Source organism: Toxotes jaculatrix, chromosome 13 (assembly GCF_017976425.1).
Source record: "Toxotes jaculatrix isolate fToxJac2 chromosome 13, fToxJac2.pri, whole genome shotgun sequence".
NCBI classification, from domain to species: Eukaryota; Metazoa; Chordata; class Actinopteri; family Toxotidae; genus Toxotes; species Toxotes jaculatrix.
This window is the reverse complement of record NC_054406.1, coordinates 16,679,107-16,691,926: the sequence shown is the minus strand read 5'-3', so window position 1 is coordinate 16,691,926 and position 12,820 is coordinate 16,679,107. Positions and strand designations below refer to the sequence as shown.

The following is a 12,820-nucleotide window of genomic DNA, read 5'->3' as shown; positions in this document are numbered from 1 at the left end:
CTTTTAAAATAAAAAAAAAAAACAGCTTAATTTAATACTGTATATACTGTGGTATATTCTTTTTTATATATATTTATATATATAAAAGGTCATTTTGTGGCAAACAAAAGAAAATACACAATGTCAATATACACACAATCAAATAATGGAGAAAAAAAAGGACAAAATAAATCATTCTTCATTTTACATGGAGTTATGAGCAAAAGCATAACGCCCCATACATAGTGATCTGTGACCTAGGTACAGTGTTAGATCTACATCTTCTCCATAGCTTCACATACTTAGAAAACAAATGATACTGTACACTGGTATAGTCATGTACTTGGATTTGTGTATAGGATTGCATTGTAGCACAGTGATTAAAAACTGAGGGAGGAGGAGAGGACGGTGATTCGTCCCCCGCTGACCCATAGCAATGTGGCTTTGTATCCCTCTCTGACAGACAGGAGAGAATCCTCAGCTGACGACTGGGAATGCTGGGATACCTCCAGCCAAACTCCTGTCTCCTCTACATCCACAACTTAGCTTGACTTTACCCAACCGACAAGCAACCTTCCTCTTACTGTCTCTAAAAGGCAAGTGATAACCAGCAGAGATAGCAATCCTGGATCGCGAATATAACATAACAGTCTGGCCATCCACACACACACGTACACACACACTTATTCACCACAGGGTCATAGCTTACAGGCTGGACACAGGTGGGACGGGGGGCGGGGGGTTCAAGCATTATCCAATCCCTGGAGAGAGTCTGCCCTGGCTGACTAGAAAAGGCCTGATTGGTGGAGCACAGAGCTGGTGAGTCAGTCAAGTCACGCGATTGGTGGACCGGGTGGCGGCAGTGGCTTGCGTGTCAATGACAGTACTTAGAGAGTTTAGTTTGCCTGGCAGGGAGTCTGACGGCCTCGTGCTAACCCTGTTCGCTGTGAATCTGGCACAGGATGGAGGGGAGGTGCAGGTGAGGGCGGGAGGGGTGGAGGACGAGGCTAAGCAGGTGTTACATGTCACATGCCTGCAGCTTTTTATTTGCCGGTCATACGACAGCAGGAGAGGGCAGATAAATTAATTTTTTTTTTCTTTTGGATGAAAACAGCACAGTGAGGGACAGAGTTAAAGAAAAAAATCTCATCAGATGGCCTGTTAAAGCCACTGTGTATGTGATCTTTATGTGAACGTAATGGCAAAATCCTGACGGCATCACGTTTTGTTTGTAGAAAAACGAGCCCATTCTGCAGAAATTCATTCAGTCTGTGTTTGGCTTTGAACCAATTCAGTCTCAGTGACTCTGCTACAGTGTCTGCTTTGATGCTACCACATGGGGGCACCAAAGTCAAACATTTTCAAATCCTCTACATCTTGGCTTTAAGATGGATGTTTTAAGTGTGACCATCTAACTTTTACAGTGGACCACCGTCTCTTGTGTACCTGCCTTGTCTCCTTTTCACTTCATCTCCCAGAATGCTATTCAACAACTACCAGAAAGAGGCATGACCGTGTTGTTTCCAATCAAATATCAGCCTGCAGGCAAAGTAACTGAGCTAGCAAGACAAACTAGATAAGGCTGCAGATGAAACATATTTCAATTGTTGATTGATTTGTCAATTTTCTTGATAAGTCGATGAATTGTTTGTTCTATAACATATAAAAAACAACTGTAAAAAAAAAAATGACTATCACAATTTCCTCAAGCCCAAAGTGATGTTTTCAAATTGCTTTTTACGTGTGGCTAATGTTCAAAAACCCAGAAATTTTTGTTTACTATAATGTAAGACAAGGAAAAGCAACAAATCCTCACATCAGAGGGTGGAATTATCACCTTTTTTTTGGCATTTTTGTTTATAACATTGATTAATGATGATCCAAATAGTCGCCACTTACTTTTCTATTGATTAATCGGCAAATCATATGAGCTCTAAAATGATTCAGGAACACTGGTATAAAGCCTCTTCCTGACAACCAAACATGCCTGATGGCTGTGATACATTCTGGATTACTGCTGGTGTAGAAACTGCTTTCTCACCGCGACTATAACTGATTTCTCTCTGTCTGCATGGTTGTTGCAAAATAGCTGTTCAAGAAAGAAGCCCTTACTGTTTGACTCGGAGGGGACTGACACCGCAACCCGATGTTAACCGCTGATGCTACCAAATTCCCATGCAGCCGCTGGAAATATGTGGACATGATGTTACATCTCAGTCAGTTGTCTGCAGAAATAATACAGCACCAAACAAGAAAATGGGGCCTAGAGATGCAAGGTCAGTACCTGTTTTCTTAATCATGTTCAAGTGGATTTTTACTTTATAGGAACAGTTTGACATTTTCGGAAACACACTTCTTCACTTGTTGAGTCAGATGATAAGATAAATACTGCTCTCTGAAGCTACAGTCAGCAGCTGGTTCACATAGCTTAGCTTATGAAATTACTGCACTGTTGTTTGTACACTTATGGGTTTTGTATGGATAAAACAAACCAGTTATGTTAATCAGTGATCTTTGGAGGAACTGGTAGGCAGGTTTTGCCAGGTTAACTAGTTTCCCCAGGTTTCCCGTCTTGAGCTGATGACAGTAGCTTCATACTTGGCGTGCAGACGTGAGAGTGGTCTCCATCTAACTCTTGGTTAGAGGGTGGAAAGTATTTCCACAAATGTTAAACTGTTCCTCAAACATCATCATCTTTCACGCTCTCAATGTTGTTCCATTGTAAAATCTTAAATGTGTTACCGTGTGTGCATTTTAATACAGCTTTGATTTCATACACAAGGTTCACAATTTTCACTTAAGGCGAGTGAAGCTCATTCGAGTTCACATTTCAAGTCTTTTGTTCAATTCCATATTTAAACATTAAAAAAAAAAGAAGTTGTGGGAGTGCTTTTGTTGATTTGTCTTCTCTGGAGTGTGGGAACAGTGGTCAGAATCCGAACGTGACAGCTCCAACCCATCAATATCAAATCAGGATCATTAAAAATGTGCAAGAATTGAGCTCAAAAGCAGACTCAGGAAAAGAAAATGACATTCAAAGACAAATTCACCGACAGATTTAACCCTTTGATTCAGGAAATGACTGAAATGGTATAACCTTGGGGGCGGACACGCTTTTCAGGAGTCAGTGTAACCGTCTTCCTCCTCTTCCTCGCAGTCTTGAGACGGTGCTGCCGGTTCAAGAGCACATTCGTGTTTGCCCGTGGTGTGGTCCTGTTAGTACGGGCCACACGTAGGTCCAAGATGTTCCCAAACCTTCCTGAAAGGCACTGCATAATCAGCCGTGACTCTCTTCACTCCCACACCACTGTAATCCAATCAGAGCTGGTGGAAATTCACATGCATGCTTTTCAGAAGGGGGAGGTGAAGGAGGAAGAGGAGGATGACGAACGGAGAGCAGGCAGCTTCATTTAGCTAGAGAGAACAGCTGTCGTCTGTCTGCCCAGGAGTGCAAAACTAGTTCTGCATTGAATCAACAGTAATCAAACAGCATTAAAATGACATCAAGTAATCAACTCTACAAGAGAGGCTTGTTACAGCCTTCCTGATAAACATTCCTCTGTCCTTTAAGCAAACCCTCGCCACTGCTCTGCTTATCTTGCCTTTAGCTACTTCTCGTTTCTCTTCCGACTTTTCTTGATTGTGGGATAGGACACAGCAGAGACGCTACGTCAAGTCTGCTCGGGTGTTGTAGGGGGTTGGGCAGGGTGTCAGCTTATCCAGACTGGACTGCACAGGTTGAGAAAACTCCTGGATCGAGTTTGATAAGACCCAGTGAGGTTCCCGTCCATCCCTGATGATCGATGAGGAAGTCAGAGGGTGGCGCTCCCCGCCCGCCTCGGGAGCGAGGGGGGCGAGGGTGGGGCGGGCACCACAGCTTATCAGGCCTGGAGGATGGGAGAGGTTGGGGGGTGGAAGGGTGAGGGACTATAAGGGAGGGATCCATCCGAGAGACCCGCAGCACTCGTGCTCAGCAGATCTTAGCTGTCTTGTGTTTTCACAATGAATGGTCTCTCTCAAGGGTCAGAACGGCAATGACAAAACAATCGAGTCTGCACGACAACATCGCAGGAGTTGGGCGACTGCCAGGTCCACGATCTGCAACGCTTGAACTGTCAAACGGTTCCCATTCAAACATCCAAACAGCGGTAAGGCGGAGAAAAGCACGGTGCGCTGAGGACATCAAACTTGAAATGCCGGCTCCTGCTCGAGTTGTTCACTTCCCCAAAACTTGACTTAACTTTTCTCTGTCTCCCCAGCCTCGTTGCATTGGTGAGGGAGGGGGCAGAGGGCGGAAGGAGTTGGGGGGTGGGGGGAGGGTTTCAGGGTGAAAGGTGTGCAAAAAAAGGGTGGAGGTGTGTGTGTGGGGGAGGGGTGGAGTGTCACAAGGCCACGGCGGTGCAAGGGTGTTTGAGTTTGCAGGGCAGCACTCCTCTGTTGAGCTGGTAGAACTCCACCAGGTGAATCAGGTCGGTGAACTTGGTGGCGCCGTCGTCGAGGCTGAAGAACACCTGTCCGTCCTCCTCACACTTCAGAGGGAGGAGAGAGGACAGTTAACGATCCCATCACGATGAGACATGTAGACTTTTGTCACTTTGCGCTACCCGAAAATAATGTGACAATGCTAGTTAGTAAATCTTAGCATTCTACACTTTACTTGCTAAACATCTGAATTTTAGCATTAATTGTGAGAACAAAAGTTCCTCTGTGACGACATACAGTGGGGTCCAAAAGTCTGAGACCACTTTCCTAAAGGGTAAATGACAAAATATGTTTGTTGTAATTTGAGTGAACTGGCCCTTTAAAATATTTCAAGCTGATTTCTGTACTGTGACAAAATAAATGCAAACAGATGGCTGCCTGGGAGGAAGGAAAAACCTATGCTAGTTGTGTGGAAACCTTTGAGATCGAGTTGGATTTTGAGGCAATAACTGTAGCTTTGTAACCGGGACGTGACATGAAATCTAACAACAGATAATTTTAATATCCTATTAAAAGTGTAATTGCTAGCACAATTTAGAGTTGTGTAATTTTTCTAACGGAGTAGTGCAGTGATCTTCCTCTCTGTGCTTTATTCCAGTGGATTTTACCAGTGAACGCGACACATTTCCTGCCGCACAGTGATTGTGTTGAGTCATGTGACTGACCGGTAGGATCTGGAAGTGCTTGATCTTCTGGTGGTGGCACAAGGTGAGCACGAATGCCTTGGGATTACTTTGACTGTCCCGCAACAGGAACAACCTGAAATAGGGAACATGAGGGAGAAATGTTTCAGCTGTTTGATGAAAAGTATGATGAAAGCATGAAATATATAACACTCCTGAACTCCATCTCACTGACTATGAAATTTCAAATGCCTGATGACGTGCTGCTGCTCTTAGAGAATCTTATCTTAATCCACTATGTGAAGGCTAAAATGTGTGGCTGACGAGCCAAAAAAGAGACTCTGACATCTTAGAGATCTAAGCTTCTTTCTTGGCAGCGGTTTTGTCTCTATTTTTCACATTTATTATTCATGCAGTTCTGCTTGACAAAATAATCTTCACTTGCTCGCTTCTCGAAGCTTTCAGCTGCATTTCACAGGAGGGACATTTGCACTGAGATAAAATCATGCCCAACTAAAATTCAAACTCAAATCTGCCTCTCAGCCTTTTCCTGCTCAACATATTGTTGTACTCACCCGTCTACTTGGCCTTGTTGGATGATCATTTTGTGGGCTTCCTCTCTCATGATGCGACCATGAAACCATACCTGTGTCCTGTGGATCACTGAGAGACAGACACACACTCATTGTTTGAGCACTCACTCAGCATCTGTTCATTTCCACTATACATCAGTGCATCAACCAGCAACTAACAAAGCTTTACTGGTCTTTCTGGTGTTGCTTGGGTTTGTTAAATCTAAAGTGAGAGTACCTGTGCTCAGGGAGGAAGGGTGCAGGGGGCTGGGACTGCCCAGGACATTCATACGCTGGCTCCGCTTCTGTGGACGGAGAATTGACAAACATTTGCCATGAAATAGCATCATATCAAACCAGAATCAACAGCCACAGCCTCCCCTTAGACTGATGCTCTCCTCTGAACTAAGACACTGCAGCTTAGGTTTTCTGTATCACTGCGTGGATGTATGCTATTTCAGCAAGGTAAATCCACAAACATAATATGAAGCGAGCAGCTGTGTTCTGCTCTGGCTTTATGAGCTGTGATCTCAGCAACAGATAAGTGGAGCTGCTGCACACTTGAATCGACTAAGAAATGTGCCGGAGGGGAAAGATGAATTAGTTCAAAATGGAGGACGTCTTATTCAAACTCTTTCCAGGAAAGACGTTACATTTATGTACAAAAGTTCAAAAGCTCCTGATTCCTTCTGATTGTAATTCCTTGTGTAGTGAAAACTCTCCATTTTGTTCCCTTCTTTTTTTTTTTTTTTTTTTTAACTTCACGATTGAACAGCAGGTAAAATTAGGGTAATGACGGTCCTTTACCAAAACCAAATTATATGAAAGCTCATATCTTCTGTTCATCATGACACATTTGGAGCTTAAATTCATCCATGTTTGCAATCTGAAGATCTATCCATCCCATATGTCAAGCTTCATCCACCTCCTCCTTACCCTCCAGGTCTGTCCCTCCTCCAGGGCGGCGCTCTGGGCCTCGACGGGGTTGTCGATGACGCGACCGGTCCGTCCCGAGAAGTCCATGGCGACCAAGGAGTTCTCAGATACACTCCGCTGTGAGGAGACGTGGCAGGGTGGGAGGGTAGCATAAGGGTGGTGGTAGGTGGGGAGTGGGGGGAGGGGGTACGGAAGTAGTTGGGTGAAGGAGAGGGGGGTAGACAAGGGTCAGAGGTCAAACAAGCCAGACACACTCACTGGGGCATGACAAATCCTGTCTGCACACAGACCCACTTTAGTCAATCCACAAAATGCCGCTCTGAGGAAAAGAACAAGCCTCTCCTGGCTTTCTGGCTCTCATGCCCAAGTTATTCAAGGTTTCTCTTTAATGAATTACTCAGACTTCTCCCTTCAGCTGAAAATAAATTGGCTAAAAATGGCTCTTACATATACCACTAATGCCTTTCAGAAGAAAAGCAGAAGGGTTGCCACAGTCACCTGGCCATAAAATTCAAGAATTTTTCATTAACATTAAAAAACTGGTGCCTTAATTTTGGCCTATTTCAGGTAAGACGTTGGCATCCATACTGACCAAATTATACATAACAAGTACATCTGTTTCACTCATTATAATGCTCTGTATCATATTTTCAAAAAAACTGGATTTTCTTAAATGTATTATTATTTAAAAAGGTCTGTGAGGTCTATGAGAACGCTGTAATCGTGTCAAGATTTGTCAATTAATAAATTTGTCAATCAACAATAGTTGTTTTGAAAATAAGTCGAGTCATTTATTCATTTAAAAAAAAACTAAAAACCTCTAAACATCCTCTGGTTCCAGCTTCTCCAATGTGTTTCATTGTAAATCTTTGTTTGGCTGCTTTCATGGGCTATTTCTAACTATTTTCTTTAAATTTATGGACTAAACAAAGAACCAAAACAGATTAGCTAATAAAAAAAAATAATCATTAGTTGCATTTGTGAGTGTTGTTCCACAGCAGGGTACACTTAAATGATCACAGGCCCTTAAGCAAAACTCACTCCACAAGTCCAATGTACAAGAAGTACAAACTCTGTATAGAGATCTGTCACTTATTTAAATTCACAATCTTTGCAAAGGAGCTTAAGAGACTTTTACCAGCACCTCATGGTGTGAGGTGATTAGTCTTAGTGTAACACAGCATACAAATACGCAGGTTTCTGTTTGCTGTGTGTGCAATCTTTTATACACTGCAAGTGTGTCTGAGCATTATGCAAATGTCCACCAATGTAAAATAACTCTGGGATAAGAGGTTATGTGTCGGATGTACTTTTGTCATAGACTGCTGTTTGTTTAAATGAGCAGCCTGACCTGAATCTGGACCACGGGTCTTTCACTACTGAACCTCTTTCACCTCATTAACAAAGGTAAACCGACACAATGATCGTCAGAATAGAAATTCATTTCAGTATTTACCAAATCCTCCTTATGAAAAAAAAACCCAGCAGAAACGATCCTGAGCGTGGTTGTGTCTTTCCTCTTAAGAAGAACTAGACACAAGGTGGTCACAAAGTGAACTGGTTTACAATTTACCATCAGCTAATTAATGGATCAATCTGGATTGGTCTTGGCTGAGTGGAGGCATTAGAGCGGGGTTGTAAGAAAGTGATGTCAGAGAGCAGATCCTCACCACAGGCGCCGAGAAAGGCGAAAGGTTAGACTTCCTCTGCTGGGGGATGCTGTAGCTCTGATACAGTACGATCCCATACTGTGAAGGCAGGAGAGAAGAGACGGCATCAACTCATGTTTCCAAGTGCTGATAAACTAATTAATGTTACAGTTGGATACCAGTTAGCAGCATTTATCAACCCTCTGTGAACTGTACAGCAGCACACCTCACAGATTTAACTACATTAACATGGTATAAAAGTAAAGAAAGTACTTTGAGCAGTCTGAAGGCAGTCATCCAGCAGGTCCTGCTCTGTTCGTCCTCTGCACACAGCATCTTTAGCTCCTTACAGTCACTCCTCGCTTTGCTGGGCTGTCAAACAGCAGACATGGTGGGAAATTACACATACAAATTATATTACAAAATGCCCATAAAGTTGCATTTATGATCACTGTTAAAAGAAAGACTGTGTTGATACACAAAACTTTAGATTGTCAACTGTCTCAGGTAGTAGATGATGCCTATGACAGCTCAGAGTTAATGAATGACATTTAATTACACCCTCTAGGATTTATTGTATGCAAACAACAATATACTACAACCCTAAAGGCAAAGACTGTTCCCACATCACAGCCCAGTCTCCCTTCTCCTCTGCCAGTAACAAGGACGTTAGACACACTGCTCCTTAAAAGCAACCCCTACCGATAAATTCATTCATGTCGCCATAGCAACAATCCAGCCACCCCCTGCAGCAAAGCAAAATCCCGTACCCAATCCTGCATGGTTGTCGTGTGTGTGTGTGCGTGTGCATGTGTGTGTGTGTGTGTGTGTGTGTGTGTGTGTGTGTGTGTCTGTAAAGAGAGAGGTGAGGGGGTTAGGCGGGCCAGATTCCCTGTACCATCCCAGCTTATCCCATTGGGCTTATCCCAGATCAGCAGGTGACCCACCACAGATAACTCCTGGAGTGGGACACACAGTGCTGAGTGTGTGTTTGACCCCCGCTGGTCGGTTTTAACCCTGATGCCCTCTGACACACACACACATACAATATATGTAGAGGAGAGACAGATGCCAGTTTTAAACTGGGTGTCCTACATTTCAGATAACACCCCGTCTTCCACAAAATATATAAATATTGACCTAATTATTATTCTAGATTAATTGAGTTGCTCTGCATGTGTTACCTTGATGCAGAACTGGTAGTCTGTGGGGGCATTGTGAAGTTTTCTGCCTGTGATGATGGTGAAGATGTTACTGTCTTCCAGATCTGACAGCAGCTGCAGATGCCGGGGCTCCTGTTTAGTCAGGGGGAGGCAGAGATAGATGAGAAGGAGAGAGAAACAACATGAATTAAAGGACTACAGACTATTTTACATTTGTTAATGTCTTCTGCTTTGGAAAATTCGTATTTAAGATTTTCTTTTCTTATTTTTAAATTTTATTTTCAGTTAACAAAATACATGAAGTTGAAATACTCTTAAATGACACGTCAGTGACAAACCCTAAAGTAAAACTGGGATAAACACAATCCAAAAAATATATGATCAAGCAAAGAAAACTTGAAAAATAAGATTAGACACTCAGCTACTTTGCACAAAAATGCCAGCTTAATCTGTCAAGTTGGTCTCCTTCATACCAGTTTTAGAATCAATAAAGCAGCAACTTATCACCTTGGATGTTCCTTTAGTAGAACAGTAGAGACCCGAGCGACGCAGGAACATGTAGAGCTTCTTCCAGGACTTGCGTCCAGGCTCCTTCATGTACAGATAGCCCTGAACCTCTGGACAGCTGCTGGAGTTCAGAAAGTTCTGGAAAAATTCACAACAGCATCCATTGGGATCACGGCTGCATGTGAACTGGATTTAACACAAATGGTTGAGTGGTTTGTGCCTTTAACATCCTTAAAACATAAATATTCCTCCCTGCTGTTAAATCCATTTTAAAAGCAATAATGTCCAGATATCTCAGTGGAATAACGAGGCAGGCTCTTTTTTCTATATTCCTAAAAATCTGGCAGTAACAACACTGGGTGAATTCAATTAGCAGATTCCAGGGGCTGTGTGTGTGTGTGTGTGTGTGTGTGTGTGTGTGTGTGTGTGTGTGTGTGTGTGTGTGTGTGTGTGTGTGTGTGTGTGTGTGTGTGTGTGTGTGTGTGTGTGTGCATATTTTTGGATTACCAGATGTCCTCACAAAGATAAAAATCTTCCACTGTGAGAACATTTTCCTGCGTTCACTCTTTACAGGGCAGCTACTTCAGAGAAAAGATTTACTGTAGGTGTAGGATTAAATTAGGGCTGAGGTAACACTCAGGGGTTAGGTAATGAATCAAGTCTTTGCGTGTGTGCTATTAGAGATGTATTTGTCTTTTCACTTAGTCATCGCCTCACCTGTAGGAGCTGTGACTGAGGGATTGAGCCATCAGACTCCTGACACCAAGCCACCATCTGCTCTGGAAAAAAGTTCTGGATGGAAAAACACACAAAGAGAGACATCAACAATGAGCAAGAGAGAAAGAAAAGAGAGGGAGAGAGTGGTGTACTAGAAAACACTTAGTTCATATGCAAGCTCAGAGTGGGGTAGTGTTTCTCTATGCAGAATACGTCTCTCTTTCTGTGTGTGTGTGTGTGTGTGTGTGTGTGTGTGTGTGTGTGTGTGTGTGTGTGTGTGTGTGTGTGTGTGTGTGTGTGTGTGTGTGTGTGTGTTTGATGAGTACAAGGACTCAGAGGCAAAGTGGTGGGGGAGAGAGAGAGGGCACTCCAGCCTGCGAGTAGATGCAGTATGATCTCACCCGCTGATGTAATCCCCTTTAGCCAGCAGCGCTACTCTTAGCGTGATTGACAGGCTGCGGCCAGCACTCTGGTGTTTTACTGTGCTCATTACTACAAAGCTGAGGTCACCTGCTGGCTCTGACACACACCTAAATCACCACGGCAATAATGTCACCGTATACCCAGCCAGCACATAACAGCAGAGCCCCACGCCGAGTCCACATCAGCAAAAGATGCCACGCAAGCTGACTAACACTGACTCGCTGGCTGTCAGAGGCAGGTTTGTGTCCTTAAAATGATGAACAGCTTTGCATTTTATATTTTTCAGCTCATGCCCTAAAATACTCCAACTGAGTGCAAAAGTAGAATGAGCTTCAGCTCCTACATCACCAGAGGGAAGACAGAAAGCCTAAACATACCGAGAGACGACACAAAGAGAGCATTGTGCACAAAGTTAGACTGATATGGGACAATACTGGCCTTTCACTAACTATGAACATCATTCACTTCGTCTTGATGGATAAAAACTGTATTAACTGTTGAACTGATCAGGACCTACAACAAAATAGAACATAATGGTTATATATACTGTGTATTGTAGCAGTGTCATAACTCACAGCCTGTGACAGAAGGCCTGCAAAACTAATGGTTTTCCCATCAGCCTGTGCTAATTATCAAGTGTTAGTGTGCTGTGATGCCCCATGTGTGTCATCCTCTGGGTGTGTCTGTTCCTCCTGTCTGCAGGTGGCTCAACACACCTGGGCTCTGGTGGAGAGTCTATTTAAGCCACAGGCACACCAGTGGTGGTGGTTTTGGTTGTGCTTTGTATTTCGGGCAGTTTGTGTGGATGTTTTGATCTGTTGGCTCTGTGTTCATTGGGGGAGCTACACCATGTGCTTTCTGGCAGCCATTTTGTGTGATTTGTGTTTTATTGGTACTGATCAGGAAATTGGTGTCACCGTCTAGATGCACTTTTAGACAAGGAATTCTCCAGCAGGCTGTGGGGCACTTTCCTTTAGGGATTGGGTCCGTTTGTTTTTTTTTTGGGGGGGGGGGGGGGGATAGTGTGGTGAGAACGTGGCGAGAGCAGTTGTCTCGGGGGCACATCCGCTGCTGCAGGTGGGTCGCCAGTTCATGGTTGCTTTACCGGGCTGTCGGGCTGAGTCATTGCCTGCATGATTATTGCCGGCAATGCAGTGCGTAAATACCCACCACAAGTATCACACGAAGACTAGGGTTGAGATTTAGCCAGTTTGGGGTAGGCAGTGAGGGGAGGTATTCCTTGTCAAGAGGCTGGTATTTGCCTCAATGCAGCTTGACGGTGATCACTGTATTTTCTGAGTGAGCGGTGGTGGTAATGGCTTCCTTGGCTGAGTTCTTTGAGTCACTGACATTAGCATTTATTAAGGGCTGTAAGAAGGAGCAGCTAGTGGAAATAGCTAATCATTATAATGTTGCTGTTTCCGATAAGTGTCGTAAAGAGGAACTCAGAAAAGTAGTTTTGTTGTCTTTGTTTGACCAGGGTGTGCTACGTAAAGGTGAGCCTGGGATGGAACTGGCACCCATGTCAGAGGCTGCACCAGCAGTGACGCAGACAGCTGGTTTGCTTTAGAGCAACAGAAGGAATTGTTGGCATTGCACTTTGAGCAGGAGAAATTACGTAGATTCTGGAGAAGGGAAGAGAAGCTGGAGTTGGAGGAGATGCGGCAGGACACTGAGGATGAAGTTGGACTTGGAGAGTCCACTTGTGTGTGTGTTTACACCGACAACACACACACTAAACAAAGATGGTGGGCAGGTTAAATACCACA

General features: G+C 43.8%; 1 protein-coding gene across 6 annotated transcripts in view; it reads right to left on the bottom strand.

Annotated features, from left to right (window-relative positions):
• Nucleotides 1-4,114: 4,114 nt before the first annotated feature.
• Nucleotides 4,115-12,820, bottom strand: part of LOC121191675 (growth factor receptor-bound protein 10-like) — a 37,233-nt gene continuing 28,527 nt past the window's right edge. For all 6 annotated transcript variants that reach the window (XM_041052982.1, XM_041052983.1, XM_041052981.1 and 3 more), the window contains 10 exons: nucleotides 10,629-10,703; nucleotides 9,912-10,049; nucleotides 9,426-9,536; nucleotides 8,515-8,613; nucleotides 8,263-8,340; nucleotides 6,593-6,709; nucleotides 5,895-5,961; nucleotides 5,660-5,747; nucleotides 5,127-5,220; nucleotides 4,115-4,508 (listed from right to left, as the gene is read on the bottom strand). In XM_041052982.1, coding sequence (XP_040908916.1) covers nucleotides 4,362-4,508; nucleotides 5,127-5,220; nucleotides 5,660-5,747; nucleotides 5,895-5,961; nucleotides 6,593-6,709; nucleotides 8,263-8,340; nucleotides 8,515-8,613; nucleotides 9,426-9,536; nucleotides 9,912-10,049; nucleotides 10,629-10,703 — 1,014 coding nt within the window. In that variant the 3' untranslated portion in view covers nucleotides 4,115-4,361. The remainder of the gene's footprint in view (nucleotides 4,509-5,126; nucleotides 5,221-5,659; nucleotides 5,748-5,894; nucleotides 5,962-6,592; nucleotides 6,710-8,262; nucleotides 8,341-8,514; nucleotides 8,614-9,425; nucleotides 9,537-9,911; nucleotides 10,050-10,628; nucleotides 10,704-12,820) is intronic.